The following is a 27653-nucleotide window of genomic DNA, read 5'->3' as shown; positions in this document are numbered from 1 at the left end:
AATTTTTTCAATTCTTCTTTAATTTCCTGGTTGACCCATTCATTCTTTAGAAGGATGCTGTTTGGTCTCCATGTATTTGGGTTATTTCCAAATTTCCTCTTGTGATTGAGTTCTAGCTTCAGAGCATTGTGGTTTGAAAATATGCAGGGAATGATCCCAATCTTTTGATACCGGTTGAGACCTGATTTATGACCCAGGATGTGATCTATTCTGGAGAATGCTCCATGTGCACTAGAGAAGAATTTGTATTCTGTTGCTTTGGGATGGAATGTTCTGAATATATCTGTGATGTCCATCTGGTCCAGTGTGTGATTTAAGGCCTTTATTTCCTTGTTGATCTTTTGCTTGGATGATCTGTCCATTTCAGTGAGGGGAGTGTTAAAGTCCCCTACTATTACTGTATTATGGTCAATGTGTTTCTTTGATTTTGTTATTAATTGGTTATATAGTTGGCTGTTCCCATGTTAAGGGCATAGATATTTAAAATTGTTAGATCTTCTTGTTGGACACACACTTTGAGTATGATATACTGTCCTTCCTCATTTATTATTATAGTCTTTGGCTTAAAATGTAATTGATCTGATATAAGGATTGCCACCCCAGCTTTCTTTTGATGTCCATTAGCATGGTAAATTGTCTTCCAGCACCTCGCTTTAAATCTGGAAGTGTCTTTGGGTCTAAAATGAGTTTCTTTTAGACAGCGTATATTTTTTTAAATTTATTTATGTGACAGAGAGATCACAAGTAGGCAGAGAGGCAGGCAGAGAGAGAGTTGGAAGCAGGCTCCCTGCTGAGCAGACAGCCCCGATTCAGGGCTCAATCCCAGGACCCTGGGATCATGACCTGGGCCAAAGGCAGAGGCTTTAACCACTGAGCCACCCAGGCGCCCCTGTAGACAGCATATTGATGGGTTTTGTTTTTTTTATCCATTCTGATACCCTTGTCTTTTGATTGGGGCATTTAGCCCATTTACATTCAGGGTAACTATTGAGAGATATGAATTTAGTGTAATTGTATTGCCTGTAAGGTGACTATTACTGTATATTGTCTCTGTTCCTTTCTGAACTACTACTTTTAGGCCCTCTCTTTGCTTAGAGGACCGCTTTAAATATTTCCTGTAGAGCTGGTTTGGTGTTTACAAATTCTTTTAGTTTTTGCTTGTCCTGGAAGCTTTTTATCTCTCCTTCTATTTTCAATCATAGCCTAGCTGGATATAGTATTCTTGGCTGCATGTTTTTCTCATTTAGTGCTGTGAATATATCATGCCAGCTCTTTCTGGCCTGCCAGGTCTCTGCACATAAGTCTTCTGCCAATCTAATATTTCTACCATTGTATGTTACAGACTTCTTCTCCCGGGCTGTTTTCAGGATTTTCTTTTTGTCGCTAAGACTTGTAAATTTTACTGTTAGATGAGGGGGTGTGGACCTATTCTTATTGATTTTGAGGGGGGGTTCTCTGTGCCTCCTGGATTTTGATGCTTGTTCCCTTTGCCATATTAGGGAAATTCTCTATAATAATTCTCTCCAATATACCTTCTGCTCTCCTCTCTTTGTTCTTCTTCTGGAATCCCAATTATTTTAATGTTTCATCTCATGGTATCACTTATCTCTCAAATTCTCCCCTAGTGGTCCAGTAGTTGTTTGTCTCTCTTTTGCTCAGCTTCTTTATTCTCTGTCATTTGGTCTTCTATATCACTAATTCTTTCTTCTGCCTCATTTATCCTAGCAGTAAGAGCCTCCATTTTTGATTGCACCTCATTAATAGCTTTTTTTATTTCAACTTGGTTAGATTTTAGTTCTTTTATTTCTCCTGAAAGGACTTGTATTTCTCCAGACAGGGTTTCTCTAATATCTTCCATGACTTTTTTGAGCCTGGGTAGCACCTTGAGAATCGTCATTCTGAACTCTAGATCTGACATATTACCAATGTCCATATTGATTAGGTCCCTAGCCTTCGGTACTGCCTCTTGTTCTTTTTTTCTCTTTTTTTCCACCTTGTCATTTTATGCAGATAAGAACATATGAAGGAGAGAATAAAATACTAAAAGGGTGGCAAAGACCTCAGGAAAACCTGCTTTAACCAAATCAGAAGAGACCCCTAATTGTGGGGGGAAGAAAAGGGGTAAAAGAAGTTCAGAAAAAAAAAATTTTAGGCGCCTGGGTGGCTCAGTGGGTTAAAGCCTCTGCCTTCAGCTCAGGTCATGATCCCAGGGTCCTGGGATCGAGCCCCACGTCGGGCTCTCTGCTCAGCGGGGAGCCTGCTTCCTCCTCTCTCTGCCTGCCTCTCTGCCTACTTGTGATCTCTCTCTGTCAAATAAATAAATAAAATCTTAAAAAAAAAAAATTTTAAAAAAGAAAAAAAAATTTTAAAAAGAAAAAAAAAAGAAAAAATATATATATTAGACTGGTGAATAGAACAGGGTTACCCACTTAATTTTGGGAGTATTTTGGTCTCTTAGAAGAAACTACCTCCCAAAATTTTAAAGAATGAAAAATATATATAAGGGCAAACACAATGAAGGGATGGAATATGACTGTAAAGATGAAAAAAAAATTTTTTTTAAATCTCTAAAGAAGGAGTTGATAAGATAAGTTGGTTGGGAGAATAAAGAAAATTAAAGTGGAGATAATTTGCTCAGGCTGGAGACTAGAACAAAGCCCTGTGCTAGGTTTAAGGTGTATTTTGATCTATTTGAAGAAGTTGTACCCCAAATTTTTTTAGAAGAAAAAACCCTATGTGTATACAAAAAATAAAGTTAGATACAATGAAGGATAAAATATGACTAAAATAATGAAGGTTCAAAAACGATTTTTTTTTATGAAAGACATTGTTAAGATAAACTAGTGACTTAAAAGAGGAAAGGGTAAAAGTTTAAAAAAAATTAGCAGAAGAAAAAAGAAGTAAAATTAAAAATAATTAATTAACTTTGCAAGACTAAAGAATCATGGGGAGAATGCCATGAATTCCATGCTTTGCTTTCTCCTCCTCTGGAATTCCGCTGTTCTCCTTGGTAAGTGAACTTGGTCCTGGCTGGATTTCTTGTTGATCTTCTGGGGGAGGGGCCTGTTGTAGTGATTCTCAAGTGTCTTTGCCCCAGGCGGAGTTGCACCGCCCTTACCAGGGTCAGGCTAAGTAATCTGCTCCGGTTTGCTTTCGGCAGCTTTTGTTCCCTGAGCGCTTACCGTAGAGTTCCGGAGGACGGGAATGAAGATGGCGGCCTCCCATCTCTGGCCCGGAGGAGCCGAGAGCTCGGGGCCCCACTCCTCAGTGCGCCTTTGGAGAAAAGCGCTCAATCACTCCCGTCTCCCTGGCCTCCAGTGGCGCTGCAAGGTCACCCAGCCTGTGACCAAGCATCTCTGTCTCTGGCACACAGCCCCACCTGGAGTCTCCGAACCCCGCAGATGCCTAAGCTCTTCCAGGAGGGTTTCCCCAGATCTTGTGGGGTCTCTCCTCACAGAGCAGTGGCCTGTGCCACAGACCACAATTTAAGGTAACCCCAAGTTGAGAGCTCACTCCTCAGCTCTGTCCCTGTAGCCGGCTTCCCCTAATACCTGTGAGCTCTGCGACACTCAGCCCTGATCCTTCTGTGACCCCGTGGGGACCTGAGGCCACGCTGTCCCCGTGTGGGCTTCACCCTGGCTTAACGTCTGGAGTGATGTCCCTCAGTGGAGCAGACTTTTAAAAGTTCTGATTTTGTGCTCTGTTGCTCTGCTGCTTGCCGGGAGCTGGCCCCTCCCCCCGCGGTCTATCTTCCCGTTGCTTTGGATTCACTTCTCCGCTGGTCCTACCTTTCAGAAAGTGGTTGATTTTCTGTTTCTAGAATTGCTGCTCTTCTTCTCGTCGATCTCTTGTTGGATTTGTAGGCGTTCAGAATGGTTTGATAAGCTATCTAGCTGATCTCCTGGTACCTGATGTTGTGTCAGCCTGCTACTTCTCTGCCATCTTGACTCCTCCCCCTACCGAAACTCCTGTTCTTTCCATTTTTAAGAGAAATTTGGAATGTGGATTTTCACAGAGTACTTCTGGTCCTCAGATACTGGCAACTAATCCAATTTTTAAAATGACATGCATACTTCACCAGACAAGCCAAAGAAAATATATCTCTGAATCCTGCCCCATCCTGCCCTTGGCTATTCGCTGCTGAATTCTGGCCTTGAGCTACCTAGTTCACAGGATTTTCAGAAAGTTGTTCACTGTCACAAGAAATATTGCTTAGGCTGGCGTTTTCCTGGATTCATTTGACAACCCCAGTCCATTTTTTATATTTAATACTCCAGAATATACAAAAGAAATTGAAGAGGCCCAGATGAGTTCTCCTCACTAAGATATTAAATATTTTTTTAAATTTAGTTTCATTGAAAAGTCCTTATCCTTGAATACATTTCCTCTTCAGTAATAAGAGAGATAAAAGATTTACCTCCCAGGGTGCCTGGGTGTCTCAGTCGGTTAAGTGTCTGCCTTCGACTCAAGTCATTATCTCAGTGTCCTGGGATTGAGTCCCACTTTGGGCTCCCTACTTGTTGTGAAGTATGCATTTCCCTCTTCCTCTGCCAGCTGCTTGCCTACTTGTGCTTTCTATCTCTCTGTCAAATAAATAAATAAAATCTTTAAAAAAAAAAAAGATTTACCTCCCTGTTGTTGAAATACCTAGTCCAATATCAACCACCTGTAATTGAAATTTTTAGATCAATAAGTTAGTATTTAATAAATAGTTCATAATTTTACATTTGTATACATAGAATACTATGCAACAGAAATAATGTAATACCTATCTAATAGAGTTAGTTTGAGAGTTGAATAAAATGGTATATGTGAAACTACTTTAACTATAAAGTGATAAACACATTTATAGTGTCATTATAATTGTTAATGAAGATTATTAAAATAAGATTTCTGTCTTTTAAAAACCTGTAAGTATGTAAAATTATATATATATATGTATATATATATTCAACATGTATGTGTGTGTGTATGTGTGTAAATTCATGGTGTAGGTTAAATAATACACGTTTTAATTCGCCAAAAGGATCCTCCTCCATGTCATCTTTTTTTTTTAAGGTATATTGATTTGAGAGAGAGCCCAAGTAGTGGGAGGAGCAGAGAGTGAGGGAGAGAGGGAACCCCAAGCAGACTCCCTGCTGAGTGCAGAGTCTGATATGGGGCTCAGTTCCATGACATGACACTGAGATCATGACCTGAGCTGAAATCAAGAGTCAGCGCTCAACCAGCTGAGCCACCCAAGCACCCCACCTCCTTTTATTTTTTAAATTAATAGTAAATTTTGATGACTCTAAATAAATAGGTATTTTATAATCTTAGTTCTGCTCAATTTTATCTTTCCATACTTCATTGTGAAGATTTTTTTCTGACTTGTCTTTCTTGTAACTAATTTTCCCTTCAGCTTTGTGTCTAATATGCTGTTAAACCCATCTACAGAGTTCTTAATTTGGGTTATTGTATTTTTCAGCTTTATAATTTCTATATGATTCTTTTTCAGATATGCACTATTTATATGTGTGCATGTATGTGGGTGTGTGCATGTAGTTTTCAGTTTTTTGCAGAAGTTCTCAATTTCCTTGGTCATAGTAAGCAGAGTTATTTTAAATCTGTATCTCCCTATGGTTCTATTTTATTAATTGCTGTTCCTGCTGGCTCTCATTCATGTTCTCCTGACTCCTTGTCAATCTTGTTTTATTTTTTTAAACATTTTGTGTCATATATTGTATTTGAAAATTATTTTTAAAAATAATTTGAGGGCTAGGATGAAGTTCGCTTCCACTGGAGGAGATTTACATTTGTTTCTGTCAGAGGCTTGTGGTTAGAACACTTTGAGGTGGCCTTAATTCAATGTCAAGAAGTAAGATAATTTGAAACTGGGTTGTAATGAGCTGGTCTAGGTGTACTTCTGGATAACCCTTACTCCTAGTACACAGCCTTTTGGGTCTCAACCAGTAACCCTGCCATGGAGCGCCCTAGTCTCCAAATTTTGAACTCTTAGCTACTACAAAGCTATCAAAAGCGCTGACCACTTTTTAAGTCTCTCAGATGCCTCCTCTAGAATTAGTAAGTTTTCCTTCCCCACCCCTGACCTTCCACAAGGAGGGAAAATATGAGGTTTATCTCTTTGTATTCCATCTTCCAGATATTGATAGTAATATCTGAGTGATGACTGTCACTCTCTTGTTAGCTGTCTGTAGCCTTTAAGATTTTTTTTTAATTTTATGCAGCTTTTCTAGTTGTCTCCAAGAGAAGGTTACTTTAAATTACCTAGATGCTACTACCAAAAGGGGAAGAACACTTTTTTTTTTTAAAGATTTTATTTATTTATTTGACGGAGAGAGAGAGATCACAAGTAGGCAGAGACGCAGGCAGAGAGAGAGGGGGAGAAGCAGGCTCCCCGCTGAGAAGAGAGTCCGATGCGGGGCTCGATCCCAGGACCCTGAGATCATGACCTGAGCCGAAGGCAGGGGCCCAACCCACTGAGCCACCCAGGCGCCCCGGGAAAAACACTTTTAAGTTTTAAAATGTTACACATAGTTGTTTCATAAACAATGGTTGAAAATTCCGTTATCTGACACACCTAGTCCCTTTGTGGATCCATTTCTGTTGCTGCTTTGGAGTTTCAGTATAATATAGTTACATCTGATGGGATATGTAAGATAGGCTAAGGGAACACAGCACATGTTTGTAGACTAACCTGAGAAATTCAGGGAAGGCTTTCTGGAAGAAATGGCCTCTGTCTTATCTTATAATAGTAATGAATAAGCAATACACACGTATGTTTTTATCTTCTGTGTATAAACATAATAAATATTCATTGAAGAAAAGTTAGAACAGTGCCTCGCTGGCTCAGAGGTAGTGCATGCTGCCTCTTGCATGTGAGTCTCTTGGGGTCGTGAGTTCAAGTAGGCGTGGAACTGACGAAAGAAAGAAAGAGAAAGAAAGAGAAAAAAAGAAAGGGGAAAGAACAGAAGAAAGAAAGAAAAGTACTAAAAAAGACAATAAAAAATGACTTCCACAATCTGATAATTTACTTTTGGAGGATATTTGCTTAGTCTCTGTACTACCAGATATATGATATATGTATATTATACATTTGAAGACACCCCACATATACAATTGTGTATAGTCTTTATATATTATAACATAAGCATTTTCCCAAATTATTAAGAGCAATTTTCCAAGCAATTTTTCATGCTGCTCATTGTATGAGTATGACATGTTTTTTTAGCTATATCCTTATGAGTCATTAGATTTCTTTCATTTTTTTCTAATTTCAAAAAGTGTTATAGTTAGCAATTTTATTCACAGATGTTGTACACCTTTTAAGGTATATACATTTTAAGATGGATTTCTAGAAGTTGAACTACCAGGTTAAAGAAGATAAAATACCTTTACGGCTCATACATGTTTTTTTACAGCCATACAAAGAGTATACTTTCTAAAGAACTAAAGGAAGCAAGACTAACTACAGTAGCTGAAGCTGAGGAGCAAGATGTGTTCTACTCATTTGACATCTCAACATCTCCTATTGTTGCCCAGTTTTCTCCCCCGTTATCCAAAATACACCTGCAAAAGGATCTATTTGAGGAATATAAACTCATTGCTTCCGAAATACTGCATGAACTTGGGGAGATACTGCAGAAGTATGCTGAGTATCACATTGTTTACCCTGAGGGAATTGTAAATCTTATGAATTACAGTTGGCATGATCTTACTGAAGGTGCTTTTAAGTGTGCATCCAAAAGTTCAGGCTTGAAGAAAAACACTGCCTTGCAAAGAGATCCCAATGCCGTGATCCAAATCAGCAGCTTTTCAAGAGAGGAATATCATAAGGAAAAACATCTTGTGAAAGCAAAAAAAGACCATGATGTTTCATCTGGTAAGTAGAAGTTATTAGTTAGTTTTATAAATTAATCCTCCAAGTTTCAAAGAAAAAGAATAAAAATAGCACTGAGAGAGAAATTGACAAAACATTTTATTAGTGATATTTGGTTTGTGTTAACAATTTTAGTAAGAGTGAAGTATTAGTGAAGTAAATTTAGTAAGTATTAGTGTCAGGAGAAAGATATAAAAATGTATAGTGCTTTCATTGAAAGCATCTATTATACTTCATGTGACATGAACTCTGCCTCAAGGGATCCTACAAATTCTTTTACTGTACAGGGTCTAACAGAAATATGATGGTAGCCACATACATGATTTTTTTAATTAACTTTTTTTAAGGGGTTTTTTTGTTTGTTTGTTTTTTGAGGGGAGGGAGGGGCAAAGGGAGAGGAAGAGAGAAATCCAAGAAGACTCAGTGCTCAGCACGGAGCCCAACGCAGAACTCTTACATCTTACAACCCTGAAATCACAACCCTGAGATCACAACCTAAGCCAAAACCAAGGGTCAGATGCCTAATGGACTATGCCACCCAGGCACCCCATTAAATTAACATTTTATTTTAAGATGATTATAGACCCACATAAAGAGAGATCCCATATCCCCTTTATCCATTTTCTCCATATGGCAACATCTTGTAAAACTCTAGTTCAGTATCACAACCAGGATATTGACATTGATATAGTTAAGATTCAAAACTTTTTTGTCAAGGTAGGGATCATTCATGTCCTGAAGCCATACCCACTTCCCTCTTTCTCCACCACCCTCTTTAACCTATGTGTTTTGCATTTCTATATTTTTGTCATTTCAAGAATATTATATAAGTGGAATCAAATGATGTATAAATTTGGTGATTGCCTTTTTTCAGTCAGCTTAATGCTCTGTAGATACATCCAGGTCATATGTATCAGTAGTTTGTTCCTTTTTATTGCTCTGCAGTATTCCATGGTATGAATGTACCAGTTTGTTTAATCAGTCCTTGACGGACATGTGGGTAGTTTGGGTTTTTTCCAATTTGGGGCTATTATGAAAGCTGCTAAAACACTCATGTATAGGAATTGTGTAAATGTAAGTTTTGATTTTTCTTTGGTAAATTGCCAAAAGTTCAATTACTGGGCTATGTGGCAATTGAGTGTTTGCTTTTATTTTTATTATTTTATTTTTATTTTTTAAAAGATTTTATTTATTTATTTGACAGAGAGAGAGATAGCAAGAGAGGGAACATAAGCAGGGGTTAATGACTGAGCCACTGAGGCACCCCTGTTTTTATTTTTTTAAAAAGATTTTATTTATCCATTTGACACAGAGAGACACAGACAGAGAGCATACTCAGGGGGAGTGGCAAAGGGAGAGGGAGAAGAAGGCTCCCCACTGAGCAGGGAGCCCAGTGTGGGGCTTGATCCCAGGGACCTGGGATCATGACCAGAGCCGAAGGCAGACAGTTAACCGACTGAGCTACCTGGGTTCCCCCATGATTACCTTTATGTGAAACGTTCAAACTGTTTTCCAAAGACACTATCCTGTTTACATTTTTCTCAAAAATCAGATGGGCATATTTATGTGAATTTATTTCTAGGTTTTCCTTTTGTGTCTATTTATTCTCATTCATGTTCTCTTGACTCCCTGTGAATATGATTATTTTTAATTTTGTGTCAGACATTGTATTTGAAAAATTTCTTAAAACTTATTTAAGGGCTAGATGAAGTTGTCTTCAACTAGAGGCAATTGGAAGCAGGCCCTCAAACAGATGTTTGTATACCAATACTCATAGCAACATTATTCACAATAGCCAAAAGGTGGAAACAACCCAAATGTCCATTGACAGGTATATGGATAAAGAGATTATGGTATGTACATACAATGGAATATTATTCAGCCTTAAAAAGGAATGACATTCTGATACAGGTAGTAATGTGGATGAAACTTGAAGACATCATGCTAAGTGAAATAAGCCAGAAACAAAAGGACAAATAAAGTATGACTCTACTTACATGAGGTACCTAAAGTAATCAAATACATAGAGACAGAAAGTAGAATGTCTCTGTGGGGCTGTGGGGAGGGAAGGATAGGGAGTTACTGCTAAATGGGTACAGAGTTTCATTGAGAACCTAATGCTACAAAACCATATGCTTAAAAATGGTTAAAATGGTAAATTTTATGTTTTGCAAATTTAACCACAATAAAAATATTTTAATGGTTAAATAGTAAATTTTGTGTTACATATCCACAATAACAACAACAACAAAAAAAAAAGCAGTGAGGGGGGGAGCATTTGCAAGTACCAAACGCGAGACTGTTAAGAATAATAATAAAACCTTAAGGATCTGAAATTTTTGCTGATAATAATTTCAGAAACCTTGATAGGGAAATATGGGTGACTGGCACAGACACATGATTAAAAAAGGATGAGGAACCACAGCAGAGCTTAGCACTACATTGCGGAGAGCACTGGTAGATCCCGCTTTTATCCCCAGAATATAGCTTTAAATTCAGGACTTTACGATTTCTCACTTTCATTTCTATTGTGTTGAATATATACAAGCAGAATTCAATGTAGCAAAAGAATGATATTTTAAATATTAAATTCATATTCATTTATAATATTTTACAGATCATAGGGATCTTTCTAGCCATTATCTAATTTAGTTGTCCAGATTTCCCTGTGGGGTAGCTAATAGGATTCTGTTTCACCATGGAGAAAACTGAGATGCCAAAGCATCAAGTAACTTACCTAAAGTCACAGTTTCTGATAGAGCTATGACCCCAGTCCTGGTCTTTTAACTCCCAGTATAGTGTTCTTTCTGCTACTTTATCCCTAACTCTCATTCTGCTGTTATAGTAGTGATAAAGATTTTGACAATGAGAATAAATAGTAGTGGCAGCTATCTCTACAAGGCCCCTCAGAGATAGAGAAATAATCTACTGGAGTGACTAAGCCTTTGCTCTTAGGATTCCTGGGTCAAAATCCTGGCTATTGCACTTACTACTTACATATTTTGAGCATATTTCATAACCCCTCTTTACCTCAGTTTTGTTATCTGTGACATGGTACTGCAAATTGTACCTCCTTCCAGGGTGGTTCTGAATATTAAATAAGTTAACTAAAGCACTTGGAAAAGTATCAAAGTATAGTAGACACTACTTATTGTTTAAAGTTTTTATTTAAATTCCAATTAAGGGACAGTGTCATGTTAGTTTCAGTCATACAGTATAGTGAGTGATTCAACACTTCCATTCATCACCCAGTGGTAGACTGTACTTATGTGCTTGTTGTTGTTATCATCATCATCATCATCATCATCATCATCATCATCTCCATTCTTTCATATGATCCTCAGAGTAACCCTTCAGTATATAGGTATTATTATAGGCTCCTAATGGTTCATGAAGCCCAGTACATTTGCTTTAACAAGATAATTCTAGCAATACAATTTATACTTTTTAAGGACAAGTGATTGCTGTTAATCAAGAGATTGAAAGGCTCTGTGGTAGTGGTTCTCAAAGTGTGGGTGGTCCCTGAACCAGTGCATCAACATCACTAGGAACTTGTTAGAACAAGTCCTAGAAAATTTTCTAGGTCTTATTCTAGACTTACTTGAAATCCTCATCTGTAAAATGAGAAGATTAATGGTGGAACTTTGTTGAGAGAAATAAATTATATAATGCATGTAATGTGCTTAGCATAGTGGCTGGCATATAGTAAGTACTCAATAAATATTAGTCATGGTTATTCTTAGAACAAAAGCAATAATACAATCTTTTAGTAAATCAAGAAATTATATAGAGGAATTTTCAAGTTAAAAAGCTGTTTCATAAAAAAATTTAAAAATTAAAAAAAAAAAGCTGTTTCATTTCCAGAGCAAATGGAAATATTTCATGGGTCATTATGGGTTCTTACAAAAAATTTTGCCAATGCCCTGGTAAGAATATTAAAATGTTGACAACTGATTTTTGTGTTGATGATCTAGCAAAATACTCACTTTCTCTTCTCTTTCCCCTCTCCTCCCTCATCTTCCTTCTCCTTCCTTTTTTCCTAGCTCTTGTCGACCAAAACCAAAATGCCCACATACCCCAGGATAACAATTTACCTGTTGTCATCCACTTCTCGCTGTTATCCAAGATCTGTTTAGAAAATGGTAAGATCCCTTTATACCCATCCAAATTAGGGTCAACTCTGATGAGCAGCCAGAGTGAGAATCACTTACCTTCCCTGAATTTGGAAACTTTCTCCTAGTTATCCTCTTAGTACCACCTCAGTCAAAGCCAGGCTTTTAAGTTCATGGATTCCTAGTCAAAGTTTCCAAATGCATCCCCTCTAAACCAGTGTTCCATGATTTCTCCACTCTGGTGCCCTGGGAGTTTTTTTCTTCTTGGTTCTGAGAAACCAACTTCGGTAATAATGACTTGCCTGCCAGGGCCTTCCATCACAAAAACATACCAACCTGGACTAGAAACCAAAGCTTCTGTGTTGTTTGTTTGTTTGTTTCTTTCTTTCTTTCTTTTAAAAAGATTTTATTTATTTATTTGACAGAGAGAGACACAGTGAGAGAAGGAATACAAGCAGGGGGAGTGGGAGAGAGAGAAGCAGGCTCCCCACTGAGCAGGGAGCCCAATGCAGGACTTGATCCCAGGACCCTGAGATCATGACCTGAGCTGAAGGCAGACATTTAAGGACTGAGCCACCCAGGTGCCCCAAAGCTTTGGTTTTTAAATTAAGTGTTATAAAGGAGATTTCTCAAGGAACATTATGAGTACACAAATCTAGAAAGAATACAGTCTATCCCTGAATGATGTTGTAAAAGGGATTGGATATAGATTATTGGGAAAGGGAACCTTGTCATTCCTTGAAATACAGACATAACATAGCCAACTTCATGTGGCTCAGGGAGTGAGTAGGAGTTGGGGCTGGCTGCCCTGGGTCTCATAGATTTGCTTTTCATAACCTTTTTAATCATAACCTATGAACTTTCATCATAACCTAAGAACTTTGAAAGTTTTTGCTTTTAGAGAATGTGATTTTAGGAGTCAGGTGTCTTCTCACACCTCCCAATACCCTACATATGTTTCTGAATCTGATATATTAAGCAATCAAAATTTATGACTGGGACTAACTGGAGTGGGATAGATATTGAGGAAATATGCATATGCTAAGAACAAGCCCAGTAAGTATGGCAAAACAGCAAATAGGAATGAAATAAATCATAAGCTATCCTGAGGGTTCAGCATGAAAATGTCAAGGAATCCAAATAGGTGGGTAAAGTCAGTAACAGGAAATCCCTTGGGAGGCAGTTGAATGGCAAGCAAATAGTCTGTGAGTAAGAAGCAAGGCCTTAAGCATTAAGGGGCAGGATTGGAATCCCAAAGCAAGAAGCTGGAATTACGTTATTTAACCCTAAGGAAACTGGGATGGAGTTTGTTCAATCCTTCTAATCTAGAGTTAGCATGATTCTCATGATCCAGTGATGATGAACCTGAATGTGGTTATGTTAGTCAGGAATCTTTAAGCTGTAGATGATAAGAGCCCACCTCACACTGGCTTAAGCAACAGGAAAATTCTTTGCTAGTATACTGGGGGCAGCTCAAAAGATTAAAGGAAGAACTACAGGAGCAAAGGTCCAAGGCAGGATGTGGGACTCAGCGCTTGCAGAGGCGCTTTCCTGTTCATCTCTGCTTGGCTAAATTCTACAGTTAGGCTTGGTTCACATAGTGAAGGAGATAGTCACTGCCAGCCCTAAATTCACATGCCCCATGCCTAGAAAGAAAGTGCTTCTTTTCCTCCAGTGTCCATGAAGGAGACTCAGGAATAGATCCCAAGTGTGCTGACTACCAGTAAAATGCTCTCTCTTGAGAGATGGGATTTCGAGTCTGGGGGATGCTAAAGAATCTGATCTGTAGGTCCACAGGGTGTGTAGGGATTCGAACACTTCAGAAGACATCATAGGGATTTAATTCCTGGGGGTTACAGTTTTGAAGCCATTTTAGTGCAAATCTCCTGAGGAGAGGTAATTCTTAAGCTGATTACTTATACTTTAATATGAATGGATTTGAGTTGTTTTTTTTTTAAGGTTTTATTTATTTGAGAGAAAGAGTGCCTGCACTCAAGAGCACAAGGGTGGGGGAGTGGAGGGGAGAGGGAGACTCTCAAGCAGACTCCCTGTTGAGTGTGGAGCTGGACCCCAGAGCTTGACCCCACGACCCCGGGATCTTGACCTGAGCTGAAACCAAGAGCCGGTAGCTCACCCGACTGAGCCATCCAGGTACCCCTGGATTTTGGTTCCTTTTTCAAGTAGGCCTAGATAGATTGATGGCTGAGCAGGGTTTATATAGTGAGTACTGAGTTTGGGTAAATTTTTAAATATCCCTTTGAGTTAATGTGTGCATTGTTGTTTTAAGGTTGGATCTTTCAACATTCTGACTCAAAATTGGAAATTCTGAAATGGAAGACAATCCTCAGTAATGCTGTGAAGAGACTACAAGAAGCCACCATTCAAATGTAAGGAGCCTTCTGCAATCTTTATTTTTTAAGGATTTATGTTTATTTTAGAGCTAGAACAAGAGAGAGCGCACACACACACCCAGGGGTTGGGGTAGAGGGAGAGAGTCCTAAGCAGACTCGCTGATGAGCCCAGAGCCCACGCAGGGCTGGATCTCACAACCTGAACAGAAACCAAGAGTTGGATGCTTAACCAACTGAGCCACCCACGCACCCCTGCAGTCTTCAGAATCATACTTTTATGAGGCACATAATGGGTAGATAGGCAAGAAGAGATGTAGAGCCTGTGGGACCCTGGGCAAGTCACTCTATCACTTTGCCTTGTATCTGTAATACGAAAAAAAAAATACATACACACATGCACACACAAACCCTTCTTTTCCTGGTAACTCAGAAATAAGTCACTCTGTAGTACAAAACTTTATCAGTCACTCAGCCTTGTCAGGTGACCAGTACAGGATTCTGTGTGAAAACAGTGCAGAAGAGAGAGAAGAGATAAGTCAAGAAAAGGAGTACTAGCTGTAGGGAAAGCACTTTCTAAGGAAATAGGAGACTGGTCCCTATGTCCAAGAAACTTGTCACCTTAAATGGGAAACTAACCATCTTGGCAAGTGAACTTGGCAAGTTAATCAACAGAGGACAGATCAAACAATTAGGAAGTGATAAGAACCAGAGCAAGCATTGACAAAATTCCTGTTCTGTGGCCAGACAGTGGAGCTGATGCTCTACGTTTATCTATACTGCTCAGAACAACCCCATGAGAGAAAGGCAATTACCATCTCCATTTTACAGATAAGGAAATTAATGTGCCTTGAAGTGTGGCAATTTGTTGCAAGTTACGCAGCTAGAAAAAGGCAGAGCCAGGAGTAAAACCCAGCTCCATCTGACTCCAAAGTGCACCCACTTTCACTCATGCTTTGTTTTCACTCGTTTTCCACCTGGCCTTCGGTGTGAAAATAACCACTTAATGCTCTGTGGAGTGCCTTTCAAATGTGATAGATGCTTAGTATTTAGAATACTTATTTAAGGGGCACCTGAGTGGCTCAGTCGGTTAAGTGGTTAAGTGTCTGCTTTCAACTCAGGTCATGATCCCGGGGTCCTGGGATGAAGCCCTGTGTCAGGCTCCCTGCTTAGTGGGGAATCTGCTTCTCTCACTCCCTCTTCCCCTTCTCTTGCTCGTGCTCTCTCTCTCTTATAGATAAATAAAATCTTTTAAAAAAGTATTTAAAATTACATACACACAGAGACACCTGCCTGGCTCAGTCAGAAGATTGTGTGACTCTTGATCTCAGGGTCATTGGTTCGAGCCCCTTGTTGGATAGAGAGATTATTTAAAATGATAATAATAATAAACTTTAAAACATACATAAAATAAAATAAAACAAAATAAAATTACATGCAAAAAAAGTAATTGGAAAATGGGAAATTTTAGAGCAGAAGCAAACAAATTTTAATACTGTTGATAAATCTAAATTGTTAAGAGATCTTATAATGTAAAATGAAATTCTTTATTAGATTTTTCTAAAATCCTGGCCTTTACTGCTCTGGACAAGAATTGAACAGCATGTGCAAGGACTGAGAAAAAAGGGTCTTCAATCATCTGACTCTGTCTCTTTAATGGTGTCTCTCTCTTTAAGGCCCTTTAAGACTGGAAAAGGCAGAGCAGGCCCAGAGCCCAGGCTTGGTTAAGATTTTAGATCTCGTGCTGAAAATTCCTGGTGATTTAATCAATGAAGAATAATTTCTAGTGAAATTTTTAAAAAGATTTTATTAATTTATTTGGGGGGGTAGGGAGAGAGAGAGAGGACAAGCAAGGGGAATAGCATAGGGAGAGGGAGAAGCAGGCTCTCCACTGACCAGGGAGCCTGATGTGGGGTCTTGATCCCAGGACCCTGGGGATCATGACCCAAGCCAAAGGCAGATGCTTAACCAACCAAGCCACCCAGGTGCCCCTCTAGTGTAATTTTTTATTTTTTTTTTATTTTTTTGAAATTTTTTAAAAAATTGAAAAAATTATTTCAAATTTTCAGTATAGTTTCACTAGAAATCACTCTTTATTGGTTGAATCACCAGGAATTTTAAAATTCAAATTAGTAAATTTAGTATATTGGTAAATTTAGTATCTAAACTTAAACATCATATTACAGTTGTTATTGTAAAATACTTATGCTTAAGGGCACCTGGCTGGCTCAGTTGGTTGAACGTCTGTCTCTTGATTTCGGCTCAGGTCATGATCTCACATTTGTGAGGTTGAGCCCCACATTGAGCTCCTCACTGGGTGTGGAGCTTGCTTAATTAAGATCGTCTCTCGCCTTCTGCCTCTCCCCACTCCTGTGCACTCTCTCTCTCCCTCAAAAAACAAGCAAACAAACAAAAAAAAATGCCACCTATGCTTAGTATTTAAACTAACTTTTATTATTGTACAATGATCAATGTTTTGTTTTAAGATTTCTCGCCCTTGTTTTTATTACTGGAAAAATCTGTCCTCATGCTAAAATTAGATAAACCTACTCTATTTTTAATTTATTTTTTCTCCATTTAGTTGGAAATTTGTGTGTGTGTGGTATGAAGTTTCTAGCTTGATTTCTCCCATGCCAATAATAATAATAGCTAGTATTTATTGAGTGCTAATAATAATAGCTAACATTTATTGTTTGTTTTGTGCAGATTCTTTCTACATCAAAAGCAGCTTAAACAATTTTACCAATTTATTCTTCCAGGTAAAATTAGAATTAGTTTTTCAAGTTTAAAAAGACTTCAAGTGATGTGGAGCAGGCGGTGTATTTTAATGGGGGAAAACAAACTTGCAGGGAGTATATGAGAACTCTCTGTACTTTCCACACAGTTTTGCTGTGAACCTAATACTGCTCTAAAAAAATAAAGACTAAAGCAAAAGCTGAAATAAAAAATGGCGTCCAAACATCTAGGTTCATTAGTCAATGGCGTGGGATCTTGTGAAAGTCACTTGAACTTCCCGAACCTCTGCTCCTTTATTAATTTAGGGATAATAACAAGTCTTCTGCTTCCCATAGCAGGTTCTTGTGACTCAGCCTATATAAAGGTACTTTGCAGAGACTAAAGCACCAAGCAAGCACAAAGCATTTTTTAGTAATGAACCGGTACTGTCAGAAGTGGTTTCTTAAAACAAGTAGGATTAGAACCAAGAAGAGATGGCTTGGCAGGATAGAGGGAGGAGGTGAGTTTAGCTGGGGCACAGCCCCAGGGATGAGTATGATGCCGTTATATGTGACCCACAGTAATAAACTTTGTCAAGGGAGTGGTTTTTTAACAATGAGAATTTCTAGAATTCGTTCCCAAGGGACTCCAAGCTTTAAAAAGAACACATGTAAAATTTTGTAATGTTTGCATTACAAAGCATCTCTGCAAGAAAATCAGCCAAACCTTAACATCCCTTGGTTCCAGGGTGAGAGATAGCATGTAGATTGAAAAAAAAAAATGCTTGCTGGATGAAATGTAATTTTATAAAGATTATTTATTTATTTATTTATTTGACAGAGAGATCGCAAGTAGGCAGAGAGGCAGGCGGGGTCGGGGGAGAGCAGGCTCCCTGCCGAGCAGAGAGCCCGATGTGGGGCTCCATCCCAGGACCCTGAGATCATGACCTGAGCCGAAGGCAGAGGCTTAACCCACTGAGCCACCCAGGCGCCCCTGAAATGCAGTTTTAGACGAATCAGAACTATTGTCTTTTGCCCCCTGACAAATTCCTATCACATTTGCTCCACACAGAAAATTATAGAAGTTTAATATCAAGTCAGACCAAGGAAAATTAGAGCAGAATCTTGTCTTACTCCATTGGCAGGTGCACACTGAAACATACTCTCTTTTCTTATCACAGGAAGTCTAGTCTCACAAACACAATGAACCCTCCCATCCCAGACCAGATCCCACGGCACCCCTCAGAGCAGAGCACATCCTCCAGACAGTGTTTACCTGGACCTTTTGATTGGGACTGAATCAGGTCTCTGGGCTGTAACTGGTGAAGGTCTAGTCTTCTGATTTTTTTCGTGTTTACTATTAGGACATGGTGGTACAAAAGCATTAGACTGGGAATCCCAGGCTTGCTCCCAACACTGTCCTTGCCATTTCTATTGTGTGACCTGGGGTACAAGAGGCAATGTCTATAAAGGTGTAGAGCTCAAGCTTTGGAGTTCACACAAATCTCATGCTCCTGTTTGCCAGCCATGTAATTTGGGGTACTCATTCTGCTTCTAACAGCTCTACTTTCCTCATAAAAAATGGAGGTACGGGCGCCTGGGTGGCTCAGTGGGTTAAGCCGCTGCCTTCGGCTCGGGTCATGATCTCAGGGTCCTGGGATCGAGTCCCGCATCGGGCTCTCTGCTCAGCGGGGAGCCTGCTTCCCTCTGTCTGTCTCTCTGCCTGCCTCTCTGCCTACTTGTGATCTCTCTCTGTCAAATAAATAAATAAAATCTTTAAAAAAAAAAAAAACAAAAAAAAAATGGAGGTACTACAAGAATGCACCTCATAGGGTTATTGAAAGCATTACATGAAATCATTCAGTTAAATAATTTAGCACAATCTGTAGACAATAGTGAATGCTTGATAAACAGTAACTGTTGTTTAGCATTTATCAGTTCCCTTTTCTGTACTTTGGCTTCCTCATCTGTAAAATGGAATTGGATATTGTCCAATGTCCAAGCATCCTTCACTACTTATGTTTATTGAAAGCCCCCACTATATTGAATTTAGCTTAAATTCTTAGGCAGTTTTGACTTGAGAGGACGTTCCCTTTCTATTCCAGCCTGTCTCTCAAAGTGGTCCAGATACCAGAGGGCTGGGATAATTGGGTAACTCTGACTTAGCGAAGGATTCTTTTGTAAGCCCTAGCAATGACTTTTCCTAGGAATGACCCAAAACTCCCAAGAAACCTTTTATGCAAATATTAGGGCTCCTTTGTTGAACTAATCAGTTTGGTGGTAATTATCACCTACTGGAGAATCCAGAGGTCAACTTCTGGTCCTCAGGCAGTAAGAGAGCAAAACCGCTGCCGCTGCCAGTTCCTTGAGAAAAGGCAGAGAATGGCAGCCTTTTGTTGGCAGAGAGGCTGATTAGTCTTTACGTGATACCATGATACAATTCCTAGGGACTTATTAAAGGGTTGGAAAAGGAAGCACTCACCACTTTTAAAGGAGTTATGAGGAACTTCCCTGAATTATAGTCATCTACTCTTGAGTATTCGTGGCTTTCATATAAGGTAGGAGATTTTGCATTGGGGTTTTTTGCATTACAGCTTTTGTATATTGATTTTTTGCCTTGCAGGGAAGGAAGGGGACCATCCCTTTTTTTTTCCTCTCTCTCTCTCTCAATGATTATAGGTATGTACACCTTAGAGGCGTACTTACCTTTCCTAAGAATAATCCAAAAGCTCCATTTGTAGAGAGTCACAGAAAAATAGAATCATGTCTAGGCATTGAATGAAAGGGCCAAGATGTGGGTTTGGTGAATGGTCATTAGACTCAGGTTTCCAGTTGGTCTATAAAAGTGTGTTGTTAGGCTTTGATGCTTATAAATGGAGTGGCATATGTGTGTTCTGGTGTAGGGAAGAGTAGCAATTTATAAGTGCTTACTTTTTTGTCACATTATTCAAAAATTTAGCCCACTTCTGACAGTGGGTTACATTTTCATGAGAATGTGACAAAGAAAGGAAGGAGGAGGAAAACAAAAGAAGAAGCAAACAGCAAGAGAAACCAGTTGTTTTAGTCAAGCATTTCCATTTTTGAGTGGCAGATCTGGCCCTTGCCCACCCTCCTGGGTCTGGTTCCTTTCCCATAGGACTTGCTGAGAAGTTCCCCCTCTTGCTTCCATGAGAGGGGCCAGTCACCCTTGCTGATTGCTAGGGACTCCCATCCCCAGCACTCCCCAGCTAACAGCAGTGTGGCTATTATACCTCTCACTCTTCATTAATCATCTATATTATTTCCAATTCCTTTTTTCCCCATTATCCTAAGTATACTCTCTAATCCTCCTATCCCCCACTTCACCCATCCCCCCACCTACCTCCCCTCTGGTAACTGTCAGTTTGTTTTTTATAGTTAAGAGTCTGTTTTTTGGTTTGTCTCTATCTTTCTTTTTTCCCTTTGATCATTTGTTTTGTTTCTTAAGTTCCACATATAAATGAAATCATATGGCATTTGTCTCTCTGATTTATTTTAGTCAGTATTATATTCTCTAACTCTATCCATGTTGTTGCAAGACAGATTTCATTCTTTTTTATGAATGAATAATATTCCATTGTGTATATACCACATATTCCTTACCCATTCATCTATCAATGGACATGGGGTGCTTACATAATTTGGCTATTGTAGATAATGCTGCAATAAACATAGGGATGCATGTATTTCTTTGAATAAGTATTTTCGTATTGGGAGTGGGGGTAAATACCCAGTAGTGCAGTTCCTGGATCATAGGGTGATTCTAGTTTTAATTTTTTGAGGACCCTCCATACTGTTTTCCACAGTAACTGCAGCAGTTCCCAATCCCACCTACAGAGCTGAGGGTTCCTTTTCCTCCATATCCTTGTCAACACATGCTGTTTCTTGTGTTTTTTATTTTAGCCATTCAGACAGGTCCGAGGTGATACCCCATGGTAGTTTTGATTTGCATTTTGCTGCTGATGAATGATATTGAGCATTTTTTCTATGTCTGCTTGCCATTTGCAGTGACTTCTTTGGAGAAATGTCTGTTCATGTCTTCTGCCTATTTTTAAATTAAATTATTTGTTTTTTTCGGTATTGATTGTATCAGTTCCTTATATATTTTGGATACTAACCCTTTATCGGATATGTCATTTGGAAATATCTTCTCTCATTCCATAGATTGTCTTTTAGTTTTATTTATTGTTTCCTTTGCTGGGCAGAAGCTTTTTATTTTGAAGTAGTCCCAATAGTTTTTTGTTTGTTTGTTTGTTTGTTTGTTTTTTGCTTTTATTTCTCTTGTGTCAGGAGGCATAGCTAGGAAAATGTTGCTACAGCCAATTTTAGTGACATTATTGCCTATGCTCTCTTCAAGGGTTTTTATGGTTTCAGGTATCACATTTAGTTCTTTAATCCATTTTGGGTTTATTTTGGTGTATGATATATGAAAGTGATCCAGTTTCATTCTTTTGCATGTTGCTGGCCAGTTTTGCCAACACCATTTGTTGAAGAGAATTTTTCTCTTTGTATATTAACTCCTCCTGTGTCGAAGATTAATTGACCATATAATTGTGGGTTTATTTCTGGGTTTTCTGTTCTATTTCATTGATCTATGTGAGTATTTTTATGCCAGTACCATACTGTTTTAATCAGTACTGCTTTGTTTTTCTTTACTTAAATTCAATTAGCCAACAGATAGTAGTACATCATTAGTTTCAGATGTAGAGTTCACTAATTCATCAGTTGTATGTAATACCCTGTGTTCATCATACCACGTGCCCTCTTTATTGCCCATCACCCAATTACTCCATCCTCCCAGCTCCCCTCCAGCAACCCTCAGTTTTTTTCCTATATTTTCTCTCATGGTTTCTCTCCCTCTCCGATTACTTCCCATTGAGTTTTTCCTCCCTTCCACTATGATCCTCTGCACTGTTTCTCATATTCTACATATGAATGAAACCATATGATTATTGTCTTTCTCTCATTGACTTATATTGCTCACATATTACCCCCCAGTTCCATTCACATCTATGTAAATGTAAGTATTCATCCATTCTGATGGCTGAGTAATAATCCATTGTATATATATACCACTTCTTTTTATCCATTCATCTGTTGATGGGCATCTTATCTCTTTCCACAGTTGGCTGTTGTGGACATTGCTGCTATAAACTTTGGGGTTCACGTGTTCCTTCAGATCATTACACTTGTATCTTTGGGATAAATGCCTAGTAGTGCAATTGCTGGGTCATAGGATAGACTATTTTTAACTTCTTAAGGAACCCCCATACTGTTTTCCAGAGTGGCTGTACCACCTTGTATTCCTACCAGCAGTGTAAAAGGATTCCCCTTTCCCCACATCTGTCATTTCCAACTTGTCAATTTTAGCCATTCTGACTGGTATGAGGTGGTATCTCACTGTGGTTTTGATTTGTATTTCCCTGATGCCAAGGGATGTTGAGCATTTTTTCATGTGTCTGTTGGTCAATTAGATGTCTTCTTTGGACCAACGTCTGTTCATATCTTCTGTCCATTTCTCTCTCTTTTTTTAAATACTTTGTTGTGGCTGTTGGTTATTTTTTAAAAGATTTTATTTATTTATTTGACAGAGAAAGAGAGATCACAAGTAGGCAGAGAGGCATGCAGAGAGAGGGGAAAGCAGGCTCCCTGCTGAGCAAAGAGCCCGATGCAGGGCTCCATCTGAGATCATGATGTGAGCGGAAGGCATAGGCTTAACCCACTGAGCCACCCAGGCACCCCTCTTCTGTCCATTTCTTGACTGGATTATTTATGCTTTGGCTGTTGACTCTGATAAGTTCTTTATAGATCTTAGGTACCAGCTCTTTATCTGATAAGACATTTGCAAACATCTCCTATTCCGTAGGTTGCCTTTTAGTTTTGTTTACTGTTTTCTTTGCTACTTTGATGTAGTCCCAGTAGTTCATTTTTGCTTTTGTTTCTCTTGCCTTTGGAGACATGTCTAGCAAGAAGTTGTTACAGTTGTGGTCAAAGAGGTTGCTGCCTGTGTTCTCTAGGATTTTAATGGATTCCTGTCTCACAGTTCGTTCTTTCATCCATTTTGAGTTTATTTTTGTGTATGGTATAAGGAAATGGTTCAGTTTCATTCTTCTGCTTGTGGCTGGCTGTCCAGTTTTCCCAGCACCATTTGTTGAAGAGACTGTCCTTTTTACACTGGATATTCTTTCCGGCTTTGTTGAAGATTAGTTGACCATGGAGTCAAGGGTCCTTTTCTGAGTTCTCTATTCTGTTCCATTGATTATGTGTCTGTTCTTGCCAGTACCATACTGTCTTGATGATTACAGCTTTGTAATATAGCTTGAGGTCCACCATTGTGATGCTACCAGCTTTGGTTTTCTTTCTCAGCATTCTTCTGGCTGTTCAGGGTCTTTTGTGGTTCTATACAATTTTTAAGATTATTTGTTCTAGCTCTGTGAAAAAGGTCAATGTTATTTTGTAATATAATTTGTAATCTGGAATTGCAATACCTCCAGTTATGTCCAATTACTTATTTTTTTTAAGTAAACTCTATGCCCATCATGGGGCTTGAACTCATGACCCTTGAGATCAAGAGTTGCATACTCTACTGACTGAACCAGCCAGGCACCCTATCCAGTTACTTATTTTTAATTCTTTAAAAACTTTCCTTTCAGGAGCACCTGGGTGGCTCAGTGGGTTAAGCCTCTGCCTTCAGATCAGGTCATGATCTCAGGATCTTGGGATCAAGCCCCGTATTGGGCTCTCGCTCAGCAGGGAGCCTGCTTCCCCCTTTCTGCTTGCCTCTCTGCCTACTTGTGATCTCTCTCTCTGTCAAATAAATAAATAAAATCTTTTTAAAAAAATTTTCTTTTCAGCATAGCTCTTCTCAAACCCCAAACCCCACCCTCAACCAATATATGCATACCTGTGTATACACACACGCACACACAAACCAATTCTTCCGAATACTCTGAGACCCTTATTGAGATATGCCAGCTCAATTTTAGAAATTTTCTTTTTTCTTTTTTTTTTTTAAGATTTTATTTATTTGAGAGAGAGGGAGAAAGAGCCCAAGCAGGGGAAGGGGCAGAGGAAGAGGGAGAAGCAGACTCCCTGGCTGAGCGAGGAGCCTGATGTGGGGCTCCATCCCAGGACTCTGGGATCATGGCAAACACTTAACCAACTGAGCCACCAAGGTGCTCCAATTTTAGAAATTTTCAAGTGTACCTTAAAATGAAAACCATTGAGGATTCCTGTTTGAATATGCTCTGAGTCTGAAGGGACTTGCTGAGGGCAGCCTTAGATAATCTTTTTACGTTGTTTCTGAGGTTCGTTTATTGGTTTTGTGTTCCACTCTATATCCATTTGAAAATGCCCAAACTTCTAACTCTTCTCTGAAAAGGTAGCTCCCACTTCCCGGGAGATCATATGATAATTGTCTTTCTCTGATTGATTTATTTTGCTCAGCATAATACCCTCTAGTTCCATCCATGTTGCAAATGGCAAGATTTCATTTCTTTTGATGGCTGCATAGTATTCCATTGTATATGTATGTACCCACATCTTCTTTATCCCTTCATCTGTTGATGGACATCTAGGTTCTTTCCATAGTTTGGCTATTGTTGGCTATTGGCTAATGCTATAAACATTCGGGTGCATGTGCCCCTTTGGATCACTACTTTGTATCTTCAGGGTAAATACCCAGTAGCACGATTGCTGGGTCGTAGGGTAGCTCTATTTTCAATGAGGTAGCACCAGTGTTCCCCTCAATTCTTGCCCAGGCCCGTGCTGCATCGTGCCACTCCTGTGGGGACAGGTGCTATGTACTGGTCCTGCATTTGCTGCAGCCTGTAGTACAGTGCTTCACACACAGCAGGTGCTCAATAACTGTTTAAAAATGGTAGGTACTCAATGAACACTTGCTAAGGATTTCCAAATCTGTCTCTCCAGATCTAAGGAAGCCTTTAGATAAGCGGTAAAATCACAGAGGCTGGAACAGCCATTACCCACCCTCTAGCCATTGATAAGACCAAGAAATAGCTAGTTCTTGAATTTTTTTTTTTTTTAAGATTCATTTATTTATTTTAGAGAGAAAGCAAGAGCATGAGCTGGGGGAGGGGCGGAGGGGGAGAGAAAGAGAGAAGCAGACTTCCTGCTGAGTACAGAGCCCCCACAGGGCTGGATCTCAGGACCCTGAGATCCTGATCTGACCTGAAATCAGTCGGACACTCAGCCAACTGAACCACCCAGGCACCCCATTTAATTTTTTTTCTTTTGAACAGAAAAGCAGAAGAAGCAAAGCTTAAAAAAGAGGGATTCAACAAACAACTTACCTTGCTCTACTATAATGATCCTAAATGCATGGTGAAGGTGAGCAGCAGCCCCCAAGTTTCTCAATGTTTCTGGCTGGAGCTTCTCAAGAGGAAGACTGAGATGCCAATGGTCCAAGAGGCTGACCCAGAGATGAAGAAGTTCCATTACGTACTGGTAGATGGTTCTTCTCTGACCTAATATCCTTTTGAAACCCCAAAAGGAAAGGAGGATGGAGGAAGCCAGGCATGATGGAAGGGACTGATAGGTAGGACATTTCTGGTTGATCAGAAAATCGCATTGGAAAAGGAAGTCTGGTGCCTTACTCATTCTTTTTCTCCCAGGGTCCATGTTCCCTCGTGATGGGGACAAGACAAGTCAAAGCAAGAAAGTGGTTGGGGAAATTCTCCAATTTGCAAGCCTTACTTCTATTTACGAGAACCTCTGGTTGTAGCTGATATTTCTGTTAAGCACCTAAGGGCTCACGTGGTTCTAAGAAAATGAGTTCGCCTTAATTTTCCTGATTAGTAGAGAGAACCACATGGGGATTTAGCATCAAGAGGACCTACCTTGGAAAGAAAAGAGACTTCATACAAATCCAAAATGAGGAAGACCTCAGGAGGTTGGTACAGCTAGATTTGTGAACTTCTTCACATATCTTTAGTTATCCCTCAGCCCTCCTCTGCCCTCATCTGTCCCTAGATGTTGTAAGGGAGACACAGTCCTCCTGCTGCATGCTGTAGGGCCATACTGGGTGGCAATGGGCAACTTTGGTTTCCAGTCACTCTTCTACTAATAGGACCAGTCTAACCAGACTTCCCTCTTATTATTCACAAGATTGGTTTCAAAGAATTTGGGGCTAAAATGAGGGTGCCAAGAGCTGATGGTTATCAGAGGGGAGGTGGGTATGACTGGGAGGCTGGGGGGATTAAATAGGTGATGGGGATTAAGGAGGGCACTTGTGATGAGCACTGGGTGTGGTATGTAAGTGTTGAATTACTAAATTCTATACCTGAAACTAATAAATAAATAAAATGAGGGTGCACGTAATGTGGACATATGGGAAGAGCATGCAAGTGAGAATCAGGGAACCCACTTGCTGGCCTGGCACTGCCATTATTATCCTCAGTGACCACAGGAAAGTGAGTCACCCTCTCTGGACTTCTGTTAGCTTTTTGTAAAGAGCTAATTAAAAAAAAAATTAAATTATATGTGAGTTAACATCATTCCAAATAAGAATAATTATAAGAATAATTATTACCATCGTTTTTTCTCATCAATATCCGTTCCTTAACCTGGATTTTATCTATCCTTCTGGCCGTCTAGCTGTCTGCCAAAGCTATTCTGCCCTCCCTGGGGGTGGCATGTACACCAACATATTCAGTGACTTGCCAAATCAAGTTATCCTTGGAACCTTCACACCTTCTGGATGTGGTAGCATTTCTTTTCCTAATAGGTATGTGAGATGCCAGGCAAACTAGAACCTGTGGGTAAGCAAAAGAGTAGCTCTAGAGCTAAATCCCAACAGAGGGAAGAACAGGAAAGTAATCTTTTAAATGATCAGTCTAACTGGGAAAGCAGGTAAGGAAAATGAAACACATGCATGTGGTCACGGCAGTTCCAGGCACAGACTGGCTGGTTGCAACAGGTTGGAGGACCACAGATCTCCCAGCATCCTGCTGTGCCATCCACACGGAGACGCCGTGGCTCTCAAGAGTACATGGCCCTATAGGAAGGCAAGGCCCCAAGAATACAAATTGCTGGGAAGTAACACAGGAAGACTGTTGTTCAGTGAGCCTGGTGTCAGCTGGCCTCCCTGCCCCCTGAAGAACGAGATCACACGGCAGCATGCCATCGCATGCCCTCGGAAAGCCACACGTCCTCTTCAGCATTGCTGCCAAATTCTTAGGGGTTATGATCTTGTGGTCTCCTCTGACTTTCCTACCCTGGCTCCTCTGAATCTTGTTATCCACTCTGTCTTGTAACCGTGGGTTTATTTTGGCTCTTTTGTTTAAACTAATTAGAAAATTTGCTTTTTTTTTGCACATAAAACCCACTCACTGGAGGCCTCTGTGAGGACGGCTGAATTTGTTAGTGATCTGGGTCACAGGAAGCTTACTGCATAGTATATCAAACATCTCAAATGAAGTATAAAATATAGGAATGTGTTTTTTCTTAAATAAAGATTTTATTTGTTTATTTGAGAGAGAGAGCACAAGAGAGTGAGGGAAGAGCAGAGAGAGAGGGACAAGCAGACTCTGCACTGAACAGAGCACGGAGCCTGATATGGGGC

General features: G+C 39.6%; 1 protein-coding gene across 1 annotated transcript in view; it reads left to right on the top strand.

Annotated features, from left to right (window-relative positions):
- Window positions 1–27653, top strand: part of LOC116877492 (uncharacterized protein C3orf20 homolog) — a 114127-nt gene that overhangs the window by 12729 nt on the left and 73745 nt on the right. The window contains exons 3-5 of the mRNA XM_032874253.1: window positions 7422–7882; window positions 11923–12021; window positions 14279–14378. Coding sequence (XP_032730144.1) covers window positions 7422–7882; window positions 11923–12021; window positions 14279–14378 — 660 coding nt within the window. The remainder of the gene's footprint in view (window positions 1–7421; window positions 7883–11922; window positions 12022–14278; window positions 14379–27653) is intronic.

This window comes from Lontra canadensis, unplaced genomic scaffold (assembly GCF_010015895.1).
Source record: "Lontra canadensis isolate GAN:19392208 unplaced genomic scaffold, GSC_riverotter_1.0 scaffold52, whole genome shotgun sequence".
Taxonomy (NCBI): domain Eukaryota; kingdom Metazoa; phylum Chordata; class Mammalia; order Carnivora; family Mustelidae; genus Lontra; species Lontra canadensis.
This window is presented reverse-complemented; position numbering and strand designations above follow the sequence as displayed.